Source organism: Plecotus auritus (assembly GCF_963455305.1).
Source record: "Plecotus auritus genome assembly, chromosome: 5".
NCBI lineage: Eukaryota > Metazoa > Chordata > Mammalia > Chiroptera > Vespertilionidae > Plecotus > Plecotus auritus.
The window spans coordinates 80,437,996-80,459,863 of NC_137776.1; the positions used below are offsets into that span (position 1 = coordinate 80,437,996).

Sequence of the window (21,868 nt, forward strand, 5' to 3'; positions counted from 1 at the left end):
TTTATTCATTCATTCACCCCATTACTACATGCCCAGTGCTGTGCTAGGGGCTACAAAATTGAAGTGACTTAATTCTTTCAGGTTTACTTGTCAAAGTTTTAGTTTGTTTGTGTGTGTGTGTGTTTTGTTTTGTTTTTTATAGATTTTATTGATTTTTTTACAGAGAGGAAGGGAGAGGGATAGAGAATTAGAAACATCGATGAGAGAGAAACATCGATCAGTTGCCTCCTGCACACACCCTACTGGGGATGTGCCCGCAACCAAGGTACATACCCTTGACCAGCATTGAACCTGGGACCCTTCAGTCCACAGGCCGACGCTCTATCCACTGAGCCAAACCAGTTGGGGCAAAGTTTTAGTTTTTCATTATCACTTCAAACCCTGTTTGTACAAAACAGAAAAGTATCCTCTATTAACTAGATCTGTGTCCAGACCACTGCTTCCCATTGCCACATTATCCTGTTTCTTCATCTTTGCTGGTGAAACCTAGATACCACCTGTGTTTCATCTCCTTCATCCCTGTGTCCAGTCTGTTGCTCAGCGGCCTGGACAGGACAGAATTACACTCAGAATTCCTGCCTCCCTCCACCGTGTTCTGTGGCCCCTCTCCAGGGACAGGGCCATACCCACATCTCTGTCCATAAAAACTGTGGTTTATAGGAACGAAGACCGTTGCACTTTGTTTTCCCCTTGTATTTCACAAGGTTTAAACCTCTTCTCTTTCATGAAGGTTTCCCATACTATGCTAATTGCCTCTCCCCAAGTTCTTAAATCCAACAATCCGTACTTGCAATTTACTTCTAAATCACTATCTTGTTCCTTTACTTACTACAATTTCCTAATCAGTGAAATCAGAGATTTAGATAAGATTTTTAACAAAACCGATCTTCAAACTAAATCTTATGTGAACATGTAAAATTAGTCTTGGAAAGGAAATAAAATTAGAATTGTTCTGATTAAACAAGTGATGGTAGACCCGGAAAAGCTTCCTATGCCCCCCCCTCCCACCCCACACACACACATACACACTTCCTAGCTACCCCTGAGGCACATCATTTGAAGGATATAAGAAGCTTAACTTGGGAATCACTAGTCCTGAATGCCTTTAAGGTCTCTTCCAGCTCTGAAATTTTATGGTTCATCATTTCTTAAATGTCACTTGGTCTTAACCCTTTCCTCTTGATTCTCATCGAAACATAGTTTGGGCCTTGTTGACCTCCTTCCTGGAATATTGCAAACTGGTTTCCTTATGCCTCCAGCATACTGGGTTGAATAGTGGCTCCCAAAAACTCATGCCCACCTAGGGCCTCAGAATGTGACCTTATTGGGAAATAGGTTTTTTATAGTGTAATTAGTTAAGACGAAATCACATTGGAATAGATTAGGCCATAAATCCAATATGACTACTGTTTTCCTAGAAGAGAAGAGACACAGGAAGGGCACACCCACAGGGAGAATGCTGTGTGACAGCACAGGTGGGACTGGAGTAAAGCCGCCACCAGCCAAGGAACTCCAAGGACTGCTGGCAGCCACCAGACGCTGGAAGAGACAAGGAAGGATCTTCCCCTAGGGACTTGGCCCCACTGACTCCTTGATTTCAGACTTCTTACCTCCATAACTGTGACAGGACATATTTTTCTTATTTTAAGGCCCCAGTTTGTGGTAGATTGTTACGGCAGACCTCATAAACTACTAATATACCAGTCTCTCTCCAACTAAAATCCATTTTACATAGTTTTCCAGATAAATGTTTCTTTTTAAAAATATATTTTTTATTGATTTCTAAGAGGGAGAGAGATAGAAATATCAATGATGAGAGAGAATCATTGACTAGCTGCCTTCTGCATGCTCCCCACTGGAGATTAAGCCTGCAACCTGGGCATGTGCCCTGACTGGGAATTGAACTGTGACCTCCTGCTTCCCAGGTCGACACTCAACCACTGAACCACACTGGCTGGGCCTATAAATATTTCTTAATCTCTGCTCTCATCAGATTTCTTACCTACTTGTTTCATTTCAGGAAGCATTAGATTTATTGAGCAACTACTATGTGAAAATCACCATGATAATGCTGAGTGTATGGAAGTGAATGACATTAACATGGCCTCTGCCTCCAGGGAGCTTCAGTCTAGTAGGGAAGGCAGGTATTAACAAACAGACTCTGTCTGATGTGTAATTTTAAGCTGTGATGTACCATATAAATGAAAAGAATATGTTCCTATGAAATACAATTGGAGAGCTCAGAAAGAGGGGGTTAAGCTGATGCCTGAAGGATAACTGAGTGTCCACCTGACAAAGAATAAAAGGAAGAACTTTTCTAGTAGAGACAACATGTGAACAGGGGCCTAGGGTGGGAAAGAGCTTGGACGTTTGAGGAACTGAAATGGAAAGAAGACCATTGTGGCTGAAGACTGGTGAACAGGGAAAATGTAACACAGATGCGGTTGGGAAAGAAAGCAGACACCTGGTCATAGTTCAGGACTTAGAGCTTTATCTTAATAAAAGGAGAAGGCATTGAGAGGTTTCAAACAGGAGCATGGCATGATGCATTTAACTTTTTAAAGATGTCTCTGGCTGCAGTCAGGAGGAGTGCTGTATGAGGTCAAAACCAAAATGAAGGGATCAGTTAGGAGGTAACGCAGTAGCTGTGTATGAAATTGGGGTGTGAACAGATTTGAGAACTATTTTTTGGTGCAGTCTCCAGGACTTATTGATGAAGTGGATCTGAAGAAGAAGGATGGGTTATCAACAGGTTCCTGCCTTGAGAAATTAGGTGGAGAAGATACCATTTATGAGATGGGGAAGGCTGGGTGAATTAGGGGTACAGTCTTAGCTGCTATACAGAATGGACCCAAAGCATATGCCTCAAAGAATATGGGACCGTTTCTCTCTCACATAACAAGTCATAGGTTGGTAGGACCGCTTTGCCATCCTAAACGCAAGTTTTCTTTTTTTGGATCTAAGTTAGCTGGTCCAGCTTCAGCCCTTACAACCACATCCCAGCCAGTACAGAGTGCAATTTAATCTTCAATCCTCATCCTCATCTACAGGCACCATTGAAACACCATCCCCCACTAATTGCACATTTCATCAACCATCCTGTTGCTCTAGTTCCTTCTAGAGCTATCATCAAGCATCTGTTAAGTATCTAGTGTCAGACTCGGTGATTATTAAAGTCTTGCCCTTGGGGACTCTGTAGATATAGAAACTGGAGTTTGCATTGATTTCTCCTTCCTGATGTCCAGCTATGTGCTGATTTTCCAAAGAACTCTGAAGCATATGTTCAGACATAAAATAAAGCCCTGTCTTGATTGATTCTGTTAATAAAAACAACAACCTGCCTCACTACAACGCCTCTGCTCACATGCTGTAAGTTGTGCCAAATTTAGTGTAAACTATGTCGAGTATATAAATCTCTTTGACATTTGGAGGTATGGAGTTCCTCTCTAATTCTAATAGCCCTCTCTGTATCTTACTGAGATATGTCGATCATCATATGATGACTGATAAATAAATGTTTGTTGTGGACCTGAGATGTCCTTAACTAGCGTTTAATCATCTCAGTATTTGTTTTCAGCACTGTAGAAGCCACTGCAGGGTAGGTGCAGAGATGAGAGAAAACTTATTAAACACTGGAAAAGTGCCAAAGAAGGGTCAAGGAGTATCCTTTCCAGGAAATCCTTATGAACACTTTAAGAAGCTATTCTAAAACTGTGTAATGTTAGTTTACACCGACCCCGTTGTATGATTCACAGGAAATAGGCAGGAGACTAAGAGGGTGGTAGCTCTGAAGACTAGAATCATCTTTACCCCTGGGTTACTGGGACCCCATGTCCTGTAGAGGGCCTCACTGGCAAGGAGTCCATGGGATCTCAAGGTAATGCCCTCCATACCCTGAGCCTCAGGTGCCCTCAAGCATGCTCTCACACCAGAACCTCAGAAGTCCATGCCCTTGGCACCCAGGACCTCAGAAGTCCATGCGCTAACAGCCCTGAGTCTACTCCTGGGGCCTTGAGGGCCTCTTCTTCGGGTCACCTTCCTGAGGGCAGAACTTATCACCAATATGCACATTCTTAGGCCCAAGAGCAGCCAAGACACAGCTGGGGGATGGAGAGGGTGGAACTTCAGTGTACCACTTGGGGTGCCTCCAGCTCCAGGAGAAAAGAAGACCCTTGAGGTATGAGATGGAGCGGGGAATGGATAAAAAAGGGTGACCTGCAGCCCCATTTGCACTTTTGCCCAGATCCCCAAAGGCTAGGGATAGGCCTGCTCACACTCTTGTAAAAGAAGCTGCATTATAAAAACTTCTTGTGTTTGTGCTGGGAAGTTTTGACTCTACATGACCAATTCCCTGTGGGCTTGCTGCAAGCAGGTGACAACATGGCAGAGAGTCTATTGAGGAAAGGGCATCCTGAGAGTCACCTGCTTTGGTACCTCATCATTAGTGGAGGTGGAAAGGAGACTGGCTGGCATGGAAGCATTTGGGATGTGGGTTTTGGTTAAGGGTTCAGACTTACACATTGATCTTCATACCCACTTAGCCCTGCCCAACAAGCTCGAATCCAATCAGCTGGAATGATTTTTGTGCAGTATAGTGTTGTTTGTATGTTTAATTGTTTTCTTAAATTTTTTTAATTCAAGGTTTAGAATTTAAATTTATATTTAAACCTTTACTTTCAAAATGAATTTAAAATTTAGCCAAGATGCTTGCTTACTCTGCTATACTTGGGGGTAACGTGATTTTTAGCCCTTAAAGGAGGCCCTTTAAGTGACCCACAAATTAAATACTTTAAATTATGAAATTTAATAATAATTATTAAACTATTATTATATTAAAATACTTATATAACTTAATTTATTTTTCTTTGTTCTTCTGCCATCCTTCTCCCTCATTTCCCTTCCTCCAGCGACCCCGTACAAGTGGCTAGAGTGCACATGCTAATGAGTTGCCCAGGCACTTAAGGATTTTAATCCCAAATCATAAAGACCCTAAGAAGGACCTCAGCTGCCATCCATAAATTTTTATTTAAGAGCAAGAGAAAAGTGGAATTAATTCAGCACAGAGCCAGCACAGTGAGGGAGAAAAAATTGAGTGTCAAATCACAATACTTATGGGTGTCCCTTCCCTTCTTGAGCTCCTAACTTCTGCACATGCTTAATAGGTCATGTCACAGTTAATGCATCTTTCTAGGAAGAGCTTCATAAAACCCCTTAAATCCAGTTATCACAGATGATTGGGGAATGGAAACACGGAGGCAGCTCCCTACTTTCTCTAATTGGAATGGGTAATTCAGCCAGAACAGCAGTTCCATCCAGATGCTCAGGTTGGTTCAGAGTATGGAAATCTGCATGAGGGGATTTACTCTGGATGCTGAACAAAGAAAGCCATCATTATCTGTGGTCAGGAAAAAGCATTCTAATTAGTGTTAATATCCTCCTGCTGAGCTTCCTGTCATCCGCATTTTGATCCCTGTCCTTGGGCTTTCCCAGGATCTGATGCCCTGGCTGCTTATAAGCCAAGGTCAGGGTGCTGAAGGGGCAAATGGGGAGCAGAGGCAAAAGTGGCAGCTTAAAAATGCCACCTATGTGGACTTTCTGGAATGAGAGCTTTACAAAAACTTGTTCAGCAAGTGTAAGTCTAATGTATTCAATGTACAAACCCAAAATAACAAGTAGTAATGGCATAAACACATGAGAAGAATGTGTGGGACATTGTCTCCAAACATGTAAGGCTCATCTACAAATGAACCGGAAACACTTGGGTACCCATTCAGGTCTGAGATTTCTCAACAATAAATTTAGACTCCAGGGGAGATTAGGCGCAAGTCGGAGCTTAATAAATCCCTTTTGACAATGTCACTGACAGGAAGAGGTGCAGGTGGGCCTGCCTCTGGATTCCTTTCTTTTCACTTACCCCCTGAAGTCAGCGCCCTGATGGGCTGATGTGAGAGCCAAATAAATGGTCCAAAAGACAGACTAAGGAAGAGAAACTTGATATGCAAGCTCCACATGGAAAGGAGGAGTAAAAAGAAAGATCCTAATAAACCATAAATTTCCAAGGGAACAAGCACACACTGTCTCTCAATAATTGAGAGATTTAGCCCACCCAGCTGAATCCCTCCACACAAGATTTTCTGAGTACTGGGCACATTGCCAGCCACATATTTTGTGTCACATATGACAGTATGGCTCATGGTCAGAGCCGGGCTTGAAGAGAAGCCATGTGGGCTGTTATCTGGGAGGGGTAATCTGAGCAGAGAAAAGGAAGGCTCTCCTGCCTCCTTTTCCTTCCTCCTAAAGGAAAAATGACTGTAACTGTTGACAATGCCAAAACTGTCTGAAATGTCTAGTGATGGGTTCAGCACATGCTACCCCAAAACATGGCACATTGGCATGTTGACTATTTTAAGCTAAAGGCGTTTGAGGAAACAGCAGAAGCAAGAAGGTCACTCTGACCCCCCTCCTTATTCTCCCCTGAAACAGGTCATAAAACCTTCAGGAGAGAAGTGCCCTCCCTAAACCCAGAGGAGGGGAGCATCCTTATCTCCAAAGACAAAGGGTCACTGAAGAAGAATCCAAACAGTCCTTACTAAATTTCCTCCAGTTTACTATTCTTACTTCATATTCTTGGCCCCACATTCTACCCAGTTGTCTACTTTTCATCAAACCTAGCATAAACACACTCAGGGTCAACCATTTCTGCACGTCCTCATTCCTTTATGAAGACTCCGTGTCATGTAAAACTTAGCATTAAATAAATGTATATGCTTTTCTCCTGTTAATCTGTCTTTGCCAGTTTAATTCTCAGACCCAGTCAGAGATCCTAAGGGGGTCAAGGAAAACTCTTTTCTTTTCCTACCAGGAAAACACAGCAAGAGCAAAGGACACCTTAACCAATAAGTGGGATGTTCACTTTTCAAGCTCTTTGCTCATCTAGCCTCACTATAAGTGATATTAATGAAATCCATTCACTCCATCATATTTATTGAGAGACCCCTGTGTGCTCTCAACTGTTCTAGGCTGTAGGAATTTAAAGGTAAGATTGGCAAGATCCCCTACTATCCTCATGAAGCTTACATAATGGAAAGGGAGATAGAAAATAAACAAACCAATAAGTGAACAAATTGCTTCTGTTATGGTGTTAGAAAGAAAGTAAAACAATAATACAAATGAGAGTGGCTGGGCAAGGTATTTAAGATTGAGTGACATCTAATCAATAATCCATCCATCTCTCAGCAAATGTACATTGGGTTAATCCGTTAGCTTTGGAGCATAACCACTCCAAATTTAGTGACTTAAAACACTCAACATTTCTTTAGTTCATACTCCTTTTAGATTGGGTCCAGCTCGTCTCAGCTAGACTCACTCATGCATCTGTGATCCAACACTGGTCATCTAGGCAGCTATACTTCTGGGGGTTGGCTGGTTGTTAGAGTGATAAGACTGACCGGGCCCCGTGTCTCTCCAGCAGGCCAGCCTGAACTCATTCCCATGGAGGCTCTGCAGGGCCCAAGAAGGAACACAGAAGTGTGCAAGGCCTCTGTGAAGTCCTGCCCCACCACTGACACTATGTAGCTTCTGCCACATTGTTTGGCAAAGCAAGTCCCAAGGCCAGGAACTGCAAACTTGCTCGTGTTACAAAGAGCAGGGATAAAGGGAGGGGACAAATCACTGTGTTTTTGCCATCTAATATAGGTGCTAGGGATGAGCGAGGCTACTGAGAATACAGTGGTGAAGAAAACAGGCATGACCCCTGTCTTCTTGGAGCTTACAGCCTTTATATATCTAGGACCTGTGCTACTGGGGGAAATGCCAACCTACAGCTCCAAGACAATGGATACACAATGGTTGTTTACCTGTGGGACCTGAATGTTGATTTCATTAATTGGTACTTGGCACCTGAGACTGGGGATTCTGCCTGCCCAACATGGGACCTATTAACATGCCTTATTGTGAGTAGAACTAATTACTGAAATTGGATTCTAACCAAATCATACTCAGTCGCTTCACTATAGAGTGCCAATCCTATTGAGCAAAGGACAACCACAACTATGACAAAATCTTATTTTCTTTTAAGACGAAGTCATTTGCTCATTTGTTCATTGCCTCACACTCCCTATTGCGTCTGGTGCCCCTGGACCAGAATTATTTGTCCAGAAGGTCCAGAAGGTGACCTTCGCCACAGTGGCTTCCTCCTAAAAAATGGCTTCCAACCAACATGCGGCAAGCTGAGGGCCAGGAGGCCCAGCCAAGGCCTGTTGGTCGTCCACCTTCCAGATGTCAAAGCTCAGAGACAGAAGGTGATTGTCTCCAATTGGCCTCATCCTTTGGCACCGCAGGGGAGCAGCCATGTGGTAGACACGGCATGTCCTGCTCTGCCAAGGCCATGCAGAGCTGGCCATGAGGCCAAAATTCGGAAGAGAAATTTGTCAAATACTGGCAGAAAGGCTAAGCAAAGCTTTTCATGCACTTTGTCTCAATTTATCTTCCTGGAAAATGGAACTGATACCACTTTATTCTTATTCCCAGATTTTTCAGCCTACATGCCCTCTGTTGGTCAACAAACTTTTGTGAAGCACCATATTAGGGTTAGAAGAATAAATAAGACCTAGTCCCTGTCCTCAAGGCACTTGTTGGCTTGTAGAGGGTACAGTGAAGCTACTTAAGGATTGGACTGCAATTATAAAATGGCTTTTACTTGGTATCACAGAAAAAGCAGGCTTTATTTTTAAAAAAATGCATATTGCTAATTATGATATTAATATTTTCTGTGACTAAAAGGAAAGACCTTTTTTGAATGCATGTATTAATGTTGCTATGGTCATCTTTTTTTGTCAAAATTCTTCAGCCAGTGGGTTAAAAGTTTTGGAAGATTCCCAACTGTACACAGTTAGTCAACCTGAAGAGGCAAAGGTTTTATGCTACAAAATGGAAATCTCATGGCTGATTGAGGTTGTATTCATCCCATGCAAGAGAGAGGAGAAATGAAGGCAGACCAGCCTCTGTCTGTTCTGGGACTTCCCCCACTACCCTACTGGAGGCACAGCCCACCATCTCACTTCCATGCCCTCGTGTGGGCTATTTCCACTTCCTCTCTGCATATCCAGGTTCCTGCTTTGCTATCAAACTCAGCTGAGAAGATCCTTTTCCATGAAGCTGTACCTGAGAGACCCAGGAAGTCCTACCTGATCATGTTGCCTGGTGGCCACAGATCTCCAAAAGTTCCACAGCATTTATTTGAAACTTTTGATGGCATTTTCAATCTGTTTTAGCCCAGTGCCCAACACAATCCCAGAAGCATAATAGATTCTTAGCAAATATTTGTCAAAAATGAAAGAGAAAGCCCCAGCCAGTTTGGCTCAGTGGATAGAGCATCAGCCCGTAGAATGAAGGGTCCATTCTGATCAAGGGAATGTACCTTAGTTGCAGGCTCCCCAGCCCTGGTTGGGGTGCGTGCAGGAGGCAATCAATCAATGTGTCTCTCTCACATCAGTGTTTTTCTCTATCTCTCCCTCTCCCTTCCACTCTCTCTAAAAATCAATGGAAAAATATCCTTGGGTGAGGATTAGCACCCAATGAAAGGGAGAGAAAAGAAGAGAGGAGATTGGAAAAAAAAAAAGATCAGAGAGAGAAAACAAACCAACTATTCTGTGCAAGAAAAGGGCGAGTACTAGCCCAAAAGAAGAGCAGAAGCAGCAAACTGTTTTAGGGACACACCAAATCCCATCTCTAGCGGCTTTGCGGTCCTGTGTAAGATCTGAGATCTGACCATGCAAGGAGGACTTCAGCTTCTCCCTTTTGTCCTGAAATGTGTGGTGACCCAGGGACTGAGGCCAATGGGAGATGCCACTGACACAAAAGAATCCGGCTTAAACAGTTGTAAACTGAACATCAAGGCTACCAGCCCCACGAGTATCCCGGTCTAATTCCAGACAGTACCTGGGCTTGTTAGTTTCAAAATAATAGGGATTTGGGTCCTCAATTGCAGCACCATTTCCTCTGGGTCATAAAACATGATGATTTCAGAAGGTCACCCCCAGAGCCAAGTCAGGAAAAGGACAGAGGGGACACTACAGTGTGGAAGCTGAGAGTCTCCTGCAGAGACCCACTTTATCCCCATAGCAGCTTTTTCTGCACCTTCTTTGAGCAATGACGCACTACAAAATAACTGCTAGGGTCAGAATAAAGGAGAAGTGGCAGCCTCACCCAATACACAGGAGAATTGTCATCCCAGGGGCCCCGGGCCTTGCTGCTCTGTTAATCATTAAATCAAGGCTTCCACTTCCTGCCATCTTTAGGTTAAGTCCCTACGCCCTGATAGCACTTGTCAGGTGCCAAAAGTATGCCTATAGTGTCTCCATCCGATCTGCAAAAATCACAACCTGGTTTAGCAGAGAGAGCTGGTAGTGTTGGTTTCATTTTACAGATGGGGAACTAAAAGGCTGAGAGGTTAAATAATGGCCCAAGGTCAAGCAAACAAGTAAGTGGGACAAGAACTGGGACCCAGTACCTTCAGGACACGGTTTCTGAAGTTCTATGTCCCATCCATCCTTCCCTCCCAAACACCCTCTCCTTCCCTGTGCTCCCACAGTGCCTGAGATTACCTCAATGACAGGTTACCCTCCTGGTTTTACTCTCAGCTCATGGCAAGCATCTAACTCATAAAAAGCAGTCATTAAATATTTGTCTAACTAAATTGTACTAAATCTGAGACTTCTGACTCCAAACTCATAGCACTAGAATTCATTCTTGACTAAAAGCGCAATTCATGGTGGAATACCAATACATCTATAGGGTAATATGCTAATTAGGCTGGACATCCTTCCGAACGTCATTCTGGATGTCCTTCCTGATGAAGACAGGATAGAGGGAAGCCAGCCCGGGTCCCGGTTGCTGGAGGGAAGCCAGTGCCAGCAGCCGGGGAGAAGGAAGGTCTACTCTTGCACGAATTTTCATGCATCGGGCCTCTAGTATGTAATAAAGGAAAAAAAAGGGAAAAAAAGTGCAATTCACTGGCTGCAAAAAGAACTACATATTCATTGACTTCGAAAATAATGACAGATATAAAAAATAGACTAATCTCATGACTCAGAGATAATTACAAGTTATGTTTTTATTTCCTTCAGCTTTCCTTCCCATGAACAAATGTATTTTATAGATTGAGATTATTAAAAAATTAACACTGAATTGTAAAATGTTTTCCTCATTATCATATTTTTAGGAAATATGCATTTCCAATGGTTCTTGGCATTTTTATTTCCATATTAAAATATATCCTAATATTATAATATTCAAACATATAAGTATCTGAATTTATTTAACCTTTCTTACTATTATTTAAGATGTTTCTGACCTTTTAATTATTATTTATAATTCTAAGATGAGCATAATTGTGAATGAATCTCTGCTCAAATTTATGACTACTTCTTTAGATAAAGTTCTAAAAGTAAAATTACTTTTTAAAAGTCCTTTACAAATTATTGTTAAATTAATTCATTTTCAGAAAGAGCATAGCCTGAGGTTCTTTAAAGTGGCATCAGACAATTAGAAATAAAGTACTGAAAGATTAGGAATTCTATATCAAAAACCAAATTACTGTATGAATACGAACATGAAGGTCCATGAATGGTTTGTCCAAAGCCATACTGATATTGGCTTAACATCTTTGAGAGGAAATCAACAAACAGGTTCAGGGAAATTTACATTCTTAAAGTATTGGTAGAGTCACAAAATACAAAGGAAATCAGTTTAAAACATTGGCCATGCCCAGCTGGCCAAGGGCAGAGCTCATTCAACAAATGAGCTGTGCACCCCACTAACGTAATTGGATCTTCCTCTGTCTCTGACTGTCTCTGACTAACTCTCCAGGGAACCTGCCTAGTGTCCTAATATTCCCACTCTGACTGCTTGTTAGTAAACAGCTTAAGTCAAGAAGCCTTAACTAAGCACCTACTATGTGCCAGCCACTGTGGTAGGTACTGAGTGGTGAACAAGAGTTTATATGCTGATGTCAGAAAACAGACTGTAAAACATAAATTAAGAAAGTTCAGATACTAATAAATGACATGAATATAGAAGTGTGTGATAGAGAGCGCTGCTGAATCTAGAGTGGTTAAGGATGGCTTTTCTGAGAGGTGAAATTTGAGTTAAAACCCAGATGATGATAAGGAATAGTCATTGAAGGATATGAAAGAAAGCAGTCTAATCCAACAGCTCCGAGCCAGGAGCAAAAGGCCTGGCCAAGGGACGGAGAGAAACCAGCACAGACAGAACAGAGGAGAGCTAGGCAGAGGTTCTCTCAAGGGGGGCCTTGAAGGCCACAGTAGGGACTTTGGATTTTGCCCTGATTGCAATGGAAAGCCAGTGAAGGCTCTAAGCCCGGGAGCTATGTGCAGTGATTTCTGCTTTCTGGCTGTTGAGATCACCTGTGGAGAGGATGCAGCTACCTAAGACAGGGCATCTGAGGGTCGAGCCCCAGGGACTCTGCAAGGAGAATTTCTTGTTGGGAGGGACAGGGAATATAGGAGACTGCCATGTGACTCATTTACGTAGGAGGAGAACCAAGGCAGTGTAGTTTCCAGGAGCTCCAAGAAGAAAGTGTGTAAAGAGGAAGAGTGTCCTTTGCGCACTGCCCAGAGAGGGGCCTATGCAGCATTGTTCTTGGTTCCCACATCACTTAAAGGGAAATTTTTCACAATGTCCAGAGCCCTTGATGTCCTGCAAATGAAGGAGGGGCATGTCCTCAAATTCCTTGTAGCTGGAACCCACCAACCCTGACTTTCAGATGGAAAAGTACATCTACAAATGAAGAGGGATGGCATCTACATCATAAATCTGAAGAGAACCTGGGAGGAGCTCCTGCTGGCAGCTCCTGCCTGTTGCCTTCCAAAACCCTGCTGATGTCAGTGTCATATCGTCCAGGACACTGGCCAGCAAGCTGTGCTGAAGTTGGCTGCTGCCACTGGAGCCACTCCTATTGCTGCCACTTCACTCCTGGAACCTTCACTAACCATATCCAGGCAGCCTTCCAAGAATCAAAACTCCTGGTGGTTACTGACCCCAGGGCTGACCACCAGTCTCTCACAGAGGTGTCTTCTGCTAACCTGCCCACCACTGCTCTGTGTAACACAGACTCTCCTCTGGCTACATGGACATTGCCAGCCCTTGCAACAGCAAGGGGGCTCACTCAGTGGGCTGGCCCGGGAAGTACTGTGTATGTGTGACACCATCTCCCGTGAACAGCTCTGGAAGGTCATGCCTGTTCTCTACTCCTACAGTGCCCTGAAGAGGTTGAAAAGGAAGAGCAGGGGCTGTGACCAAGGAGGAATCTCAGGATGAATGGACTGCTCCAGTTGCCGAGTTCACTGCTGCACAACCTGAGGTTGCTGACTGGTCTGAAGGCGCAGGTGCCCTCTGTGCCTGTCCAGCCATTTCCTACTGAAGCCTGGAGCCTCAGCAGCCACTGAAGACCGGTCTGCAGTCCCCACTGCTCAGGCCACAGAATGGGTAGGAACACCCACTGAGTGGTCTTAAGCTCTTCTTCCATAAACTCTTAAACAAAATGGAAATAAGACTGATGGAAAAGAAACAGCTTCTAAAATAAATAAACAAACAAACAAACAAATAAATAAATAAATAAATAAATAAATAAATAAATAAATAAATGGAGGAATGTGACTAATGGCATCCAATGCAGCTGACAGGAAGGACAAGGTAAGGACATTGGCCACTGGCTTTGACAAGGAGGTTCATTGAAGTGGTTGCTATGAAAAGCCTGGAGTGGATTAAAGAAAGAAATGGAGGTGGGGAGTTGGGGCTAACAAAGTAGAGGCAACTCTTTCAAGGAGTTGTAGAAGAGCAGACGAAGGAAGTGCGGTCAAGGGAGATTTGGGACCAGCGCTGGCCAATAGAACTTTTCTGGGATGATGGGGAAGTGCTGCATCTGCTGCTGGGCACTTCAGAGTGGCTGATGGAGCTGAGGAACTAAATTTTACATTTTAATTAATTTAATTAATATGTATTTAAATAGCTAAATGGAACTAAAGGCTACTATTTGGGGCAACACAGTTTGTAGCCGTGTTCCTCTAAGAAGAAATACTAAAATACACATGTATGCCAATAGAAATTATTACACACATTGGTACCTGAGTAACTGGATTCTGGGTAGTGTCTCTGCCATCACCACCCCCATGTCCTTAAATCTGTTGGCGTTTGACTCATAGCTTATCTTTTACAATAAGAAAAAAAAAAATCCATTCCTTATGGTGAATTCTATGAACCATTATAGTTCCAGGTGAGTTACTTTAACCTCTGTGTGACTCAGTCTCTCCATTTAGGACTGAGGTTTGAAATGAAGATAATTCAGTTCCCATTTTCTAAGGAAAAAGGCAGGCGAAGTCCTTGGTGGGTCTAGTTCGAATGGCAGTATGATAAGCAATTAATAGCACAGGCTTTGGATATAGCAAGCCATAGAAGCTCCAGTCCCAGCTCTACTATGAAACCTCAAGTGAATTACATGAACTTCTCAGGGTTTCATTTCCTATGTCTATACAAGGAGGATAATAAGGATCTAGAGTGTGGTGAGGCTCCAGTGAGATTGTCTGGGCACAGTGCCTGCCTGCATGCAGTGGGCATTCAATAGATGTTACCTATTACTGTTAACTTCAGGCATTCGAGAGCCTGACCCCAAAGCACTGGCATGCCCCAGTCTAGCTCTGGTTTAAGGAAGTGAATGTCTCTGTGCATTTGTTTATCATTTGAAACACTGGTACAAGGCTTGTATGACATCAGGATGGCTCAATTTCCTAAACCAGGGATCCAGGGTTAGGAAAGAGCTTCTCTAATTTGCAATGAGCTTCTCTAATTTCCTGGAGGTGGGTGCAGAGGCAGGCAGGTTTGGAGGACTTCTCCAATAAGCATTATCCACGACATGAGTTATTTTTCCCAGACCCCTATCTACCAGTGCTGCCCACATAACCCAAGAGACTTACTGATAATTCTGAGCCCAGCTGCCAGGCCAGCAGTCATCTGTTTAGAACTTCAAATGAATGCCCCCAGACCCGCCTACTTTCTCCACATAGTGCTGCAAGATAAGTCTCCCCTGGCTCCTGATAAAGGCTTTGAAGAACATCTTGTCTGTTAACAAACAGCTTTTGATGATGCCTGAGTTTGATCTTTATTTTGTTCTTATTCATCAGACTTCTTTAAATGGGTTCTTTCACACTCCTCCGATTAGCCTAAAGGAAACCCCATGGAACAATGGGTCCACTTGTCCCTGGGTGCAAGGAGTGCGCTGTCTAAAGACCACATGGGCCTCCTGCGGGGCTGTGAGTGGAGCAAAGGGTTGGTGATGCTGCCAGCACCAGTGGAAAATGGATTAAGAGCTTAAAAGCCACATAGTATGGAAGAACAGAAACACTGCACATAGCCCTCTGGCCAGGAGGACAATCTGCATTTACTTTTAGAGAAACCTTGTTTTCCTCAGACACAGGCAGCTTCTTCCTGGGAAAACCAAGGGTCATCACTAGTGTCCAGGCCACCAAAGCTAGCCTCCCATTACAAAGACAAGAAGCCAGCCAGTGTGATTTGGAGGGGTGGAAAATACACTACCCCCAAAGCTGGTGTGTTTCTGGATTATTCTGTTAGACATTTTTGCTTGTGGGTAATTGGCATTCCCTACCTAGAGGGACTGTGGCTTCCTCTCCCACCTTAGCAGCTAATGCACAGCCCAGGCTGGCCCCTTGGAATCCATCCCTTTGGACACTGATCGGCCCAGTAGAAAACACTCGACTCAGGCAGGTACAACCGAAAGAGGAGAGTATCTACATCTCATTCACCTTCAAAGATCAAGAAGCCAGGGTCTAATTTAGCTGATACCTGGAGGGAGTTGGGAATGAAGAAGCACACAGACCTAAGAACATAATGTGAGCCTCTGGCTGCAGCCATGCCTGGACGCCTGGAGTTTCACCTACCCCTTTGGCCTTCATAGTTGTGTCAGCCAATAAATAACCTTTTTTACTTATGCTGGTTTGAATTTGTGTCCTGACACTTGCAACTGACATCCAAAAACTACGATAATAACACCCAAGTTTCCCTAAGAATTTATAGACAGAGATACACAAGATGAAAGCAGTGTGTTAGGAATATTGGTTTGACAGTGGTTTTTAAGATAGAGTCTAGGCATCAGGTTGCCAGTCTGTTGCCATAATCTAGGCATCCGGATTTTTTTTATTTCAAATGGTGGAAGTCAACTCTAAGTGATTAGGTAGAAAGGGAGTTTATGTGAAGGTTATGGGAGACCCAGGCCCTACAACTTGGCCAAGCCATTTTTAATAAGTAGATAACCACAATCACAAAGATTATTTTTGTTCTTGAAAATTTCCAAATCCCTATTACTTGAATGGGTATAAAATATTTTTTGAATAAAATACTGTCTATGGACATATTCATGACATAGAAATCATACTGAATAACTATTTCTACCAAATAAACTACAAGAACCACATCACTTTACTCATGTACCATAAACATAAGGCAAAGCAGAACTGCTAAGAAGACTGGAGAATCACCCCTGAAGTTAAACTTCTAGTAATAGTGCCCACTTCATCACAGAGCTAGTCTGATAAGATAGTCACAGCTGCTACCACCAAGCACCAGGCATCTCAACTTGCATTGCCATTCTGTGCCAGTTCTGAGCAACCTTTGAGCCTGGAATTCAGTCTCTACTGCTGCCAGCCCTGTTGTGACTTCTGAACCAGCTCATGTGGCCTTGGTTTATGCCACTGCTGCTGTTATGGTATTCTCCCCTCACTAGCTCCTGAGGCAAAGCCTGCCCTGATATGGCTGATTGGTGAACTGTATGGACTGAATTGTGCCCTCCCTAAAATTCTTATGTTGAAGCCTAACCCCCAAAGTGACTGTATTTGAAGACAGGACCTTTAAAGATGTAATTAAGGTTAAATGAGGTTATAAGGGTGGGACCCTAAACTGGTGTACTTATCAGAAGAGGCAGAGACAGCAAGGATGAGCGTGCACAGAGGAAAGACCATATGAAGACACAGTAAGAAGGCATCCGTCTGCAAGCCGAGGAGAGAGGCCTTAGGAGAAACCAAATCTGCCAACACTGTGATTTTCGACTTCCATCCTCCAGAATTATGAGAAAGATGTTTCTGTCATTAAAGAACCCAGTCTGTGGTATTTTGTTATGACAGTCCTGGCAAATGAATATGGTCTACCCATATGCCTTTCCCTAGATGCAAGACAGTCTGGGAAGTGGCAGATAGTAAGTAGCACTAAAGGTAAACTCAAAACACCTCACAAATAAAGATGAAAGAAGATTTGATAACTATTTATAAGTGGGGATAAAAGCAGAGAGTGAATCAGAAAGATCTCTCAGATTTAGAACTCAAAGGCTAGAAAATTGCTCCGCCATCGAGGTGCGTGCGTTTGCTTCTCCTTCACCATGTCTTCCCACAAGACTTTCAGGATCAAGAGGTTCCTGGCCAAGAAACAAAAGCAGAATCGGCCCATTCCCCAATGGATTCGGATGAAAACTGGTAATAAAATCAGGTACAACTCGAAGAGGAGACATTGGAGAAGAACCAAACTGGGCCTATGAGAAATCACACATGAGAGATGACTCACATATTTATGCTGTATCCAGGTTGCCTACACCTATAAATGATTGAAAAGATGCTACTGTCTGGACAGTTGGGGCATTTTAATTGGAGAATTAATGGACTTGTGATTTTGCTCTGTTGATTTTTTTCCCCCTGCAATAGTAGGATGGTTCAGTAATAAATGTGTGAGACCTTTTTTTTTAAAAAAAAAAAAAAAAAAAAAAAAAAAAAGGCTAGAAAATTGAGAATGACAGTGTCAACTTGGCTGGGCTGTGGCAACCACATATTTGTTCAAACATTATTCTGGATGTTTCTGGGAGGATACTTTCGGGATCAGATTTACATTTAAATCAGTAGACTGTGAATAAAGGAGATTGCTCTTCCCAGTGTATTTGGGCCTCATCCAATCAGTTGAAGGCCTAAATTGAACAAAGATGTGTATGGGCACACACACTCTAGTGTGACACACACACACATACACACACACACACACGCTAGCAAGAAGAAATTCTGCCAGCAGATGGCATTCCAACTTGGACCATAGCATTAGCTCTTCTTTGGATCTCCAGCCTATTGACCTACCTACCGACTTTGAACTTGCCAGCCTCTATAAATGTGTGAACAAATTCTTAAAATAAATCTCTTTCTACATATATACCACATCCTACCGGTTCTGTTTCTCTGTATAGCTAACCAGAGTGGTTTCTGTTATTTGCATTCTGGAACCCTTACCTGTGTATTTTGAAAAAGGCCCGCTTATGGAATTCTAGTATATTTCTCACTTTAAGAATTACTTTTCTAAATTAATTGCCTACCTGGTTCCTTCCCTATGTATTTCTCTCTAAAAGTGTTCTGGAGGAATCCAGGATAATACACCTACTAATATAACTTGCCCAACTTATAAATAAGTGCTCCTGCTATTCCTCCAACCTCTGGGTTATGATTTATGACAATACCTTCTGTTTCTATCATACTTTTAAAAAATTGTGGTTATGAAACACTCAACATAAAATTAAGTGTACAGTTCAATAGTGTTGATATTGTTCACATGTGAAACAGATCTCCAAAACTTTTTCATCTTGAAAATCTGAAACTCTCTACCAACTGAACAACTCCCCTTTCCCCCTCCCTCAGCCCCTGGTAAACCACCATTCTACTTTCTGTTTCTATGAATTTTACTGCTTTAGTTATGTCATATAAGTGGAATTACATACATTTGTCTTTTTGTGACTGGCTTATTTCACATAGCATACCTTCAAGGTTCATTCATGCTATGGCATGCCATAGCATGTGACAGGACTGCCTTCCTTTTAAGGCTGAATGATGTTCTGTTGTATGTATATAATACATTTTGTTTATCCATTCATTCATCAATGGACATTTGGGTTACTTCTACCTCTTGGCTATTGTGAACAATACTTCTATGAACATAGGTATGCAAATATCTCTTCAAGCCCCTGCTTTCAATTTTTTAAAATATTTTTATTGATTTCAGAGAGGAAAGGAGAGGGAGAGATAGAAACAGCAATGATGAGAGAGAATCATTGATTGGCTGCCTCCTGCACGCCCCCAACTGGGTATTGAGCCCACAACCCAGGCATGTGCCCTTGACAGGAATTGAACCTGGAACCCTTCAGTCTGCAGTCCGACACTCTATCCACTGAGCCAAACTGGCTAGTGCCAATTTTTTTTTAATATATTTTATTGATTTTTTACAGAGAGGAAGGAAGAGGGATAGAGAGTTAGAAACATCGATGAGAGAGAAACATCGATCAGCTGCCTCTTGCACACCTCCTACTGGGAATGCGCCCGCAACCAAGTTACGTGCCCTTGACCGGAATCGAACCCGGGACCCTTCAGTCCACAGGCTGACGCTCTATCCACTGAGCCAAACCGGTTTTGGCTAGTGCCAATTTTTTGATAAATACCCACGAGTGGGATTGCTGGCTCATATGGTAGTTGTTTTTTTTTTTTAATCCTTATATCTCCCCTTTCCCCCCCCCCCCCCATCCCCCTCCTCCACCCGGTTCCCACCCTGTCCCAGGCCTTCACCACCCTATTGTCTGTGTCCATAGATAATGCATATATGCATAGAAGTTATTTGGTTAATCTTTTCCTGTCCCTCCTCCCCCCTTACCTCTGAGATTCATCAGTCTGTTTCATGTTTCCATGCCTCTGGTTCCATTTTATTCATCAGTTTATTTTGTTCATTAGATTCTTTGTTTGTTTATTTTGATTTTTAGATTCAGTTGTTTATAGATATGTATTTATTGCCATCTTACTGTTCATATTTTTATTTCTTCTTCTCCTTCTCCTTCTCCTCCTCCTCCTCCTTCTTTTTCTTCTTCTTCTTCCTCATCTTAAAGAATACCCTTCAACACTTCATGTAATACTGGTTTAGTGGTGAAATAGTCCTTTAGCTTTTTCTTGTCTTTGAAGATCTTTATCTGACCTTCAATTCTAAATTATAGCTTTGCTGGGTAGAGTAATCTTGGTCATAGGTCCTTGCTATTCATCACTTTGAATATTTCTTGTCACTCCCTTCTAGCTTACAAAGTTTCTGTTGAGAAATCAACTGACAGTCGTTGTATGGGAGCTCCCTTTTAGGTAACTAATTGCTATTCTTTTGCTACTTTTAAGATTCTATCTTTGTCTTTAACCCTTGGCATTTTAATTATGATGTGTCTTGGTGTGGGACTCTTTGGTTCCTCTTGTTTGGGACTCTGTGCTTCCTGAACTTGTAAATCCATTTCTTTCACCAGGTGGGGGAAGTTTACTGTCATTATTTCTTCAAATAGGTTTTCAATATCTTGTTCTCTCTCACCTCCTTCTGGCACCCCCATAATTCGGATGTTGGTATGCTTGAAGTTGTCCCAGAGGCTCCTAATACTATCTTCATATTTTTTAATTCTTTTTTCTTTTTTCTGTTCTTATTGGATGTTTTTTGCTTTCTCATATTCCAAATCATTGATTTCGTTTTCAGAATCCTCTACTCTACTGTTGAATCCCTATAAATTATTCTTTATTTTAGTTAGTATAAGCTTAATTTCTGAATGGTCCTTTTTCATGTCTTTGATATTGTCACTAAGATCCTTGAAAGTCTCATTAGTCCCTTGAAGCTCTCATTAAGATCCTTGAGTAATCTTATAACCATTGTTTTGAACTCTGTATCCAGTAGTTTGCTTGCTTCCATTTCTTTCGTTTGTGACATCTTTCCTTGTCTCCTCATTTTGGCTGTTTCCCTGTGTTTGTTTTATGTATTAGGTAGAGCTGCAATGTCTCCTGGGGTTGGTAGAGTGGCCTTTGTAATAGGTGTCCTATGGGGCCCAGTGGTTTGGCCTCCCAAGTCACCTGAGCTGGGCATTCTATGTGTACTTCTGTGTGGGCTGTGTGCACAGTCTTGTTAGTAGTTGAGCCTTGATTGCTATTCTTGTCACTGGGAGAAATTGACCTCCATGACAATTGGCTATGCGGACCAGCAGCTACTATAGTGGAGCGGGACTTGCTTCAGTGGGGCTTTGGTGCTCACTGAGTCTGGCCCTTGAGTGTGTCACTTATGAATGTGTAGAGTTGTAATATGCTATGGTCTGAAGCTGTCCACTGCATGCACTGCCTGTGGAGTCTCCTGGGAGGTGCAAAGTCAGCCACTGCCTGGGACCACCCAGCAGAGCTACAGAGAGACTTGCAGGTGGATGCTACTTGTATTGGACCTGTGAAGTGTCCAGGCAAAGCCCAGCTGTGAAGCAGGTCATGTTGGTGCTAGTGCCAGGTCTTGGGCCTTTTATTGATAGGTTTGGGGCACGTTAATGCCAACTGCTTCTTGTTTGAGAGATTTTAGCAAAGTCTGAAGCTTGAGCCAGGATAGGCCACTCATATGGAAAAACTGTTGCAAACAGCTTGGGTGGGGCTGCAAATTGGATGGAGTGGGTTCTCAGGAAATCATCTGGGCTGAGCAAACAGTGTGAGCCATGCTGATGGAAACTTAATTATGGCTGTCAGTCAGCTCTGGGACAGGGGAGGTCCCAGCACAGGAAAATGAGCACCCCTGTCAGGGAGAAAGCCACCCCTGAGTTCCTTCCCCAAGGACAGAAAATCCATTCCCTTCCCATATGTCCCTGGTTCAACACTCCCCTCCCCCCTCAAGCCATTGCCCTAGTGCTGGAACTCAGAGGAAGCAGGACCTCGTAAGTTCATGTGCCAGCCCTTTAAGAGGAACTGCGTGGGACCCCAGCAACCTCCATGTCATTGAG

General features: G+C 42.9%; 1 protein-coding gene and 1 pseudogene across 2 annotated transcripts; both read left to right on the forward strand.

The window, feature by feature from the left end:
- The first annotated feature begins 12,696 nt into the window (after positions 1 to 12,696).
- On the forward strand, positions 12,697 to 13,533 carry LOC308248547 (small ribosomal subunit protein uS2-like; annotated as a pseudogene). Its single transcript has one exon. The product of its transcript is annotated as a small ribosomal subunit protein uS2-like (transcript).
- Positions 13,534 to 17,461: 3,928 nt separating this feature from the next.
- Positions 17,462 to 17,667, forward strand: LOC308249216 (large ribosomal subunit protein eL39; the record flags this gene model as incomplete). Its single annotated transcript, XM_080670140.1, has 1 exon — positions 17,462 to 17,667. The coding sequence occupies one exon, from the start codon at positions 17,462 to 17,464 to the stop codon at positions 17,615 to 17,617; it is 156 nt and encodes a 51-aa protein (XP_080526266.1). The 3' UTR covers positions 17,618 to 17,667.
- Between the last annotated feature and the right edge of the window lie 4,201 nt (positions 17,668 to 21,868).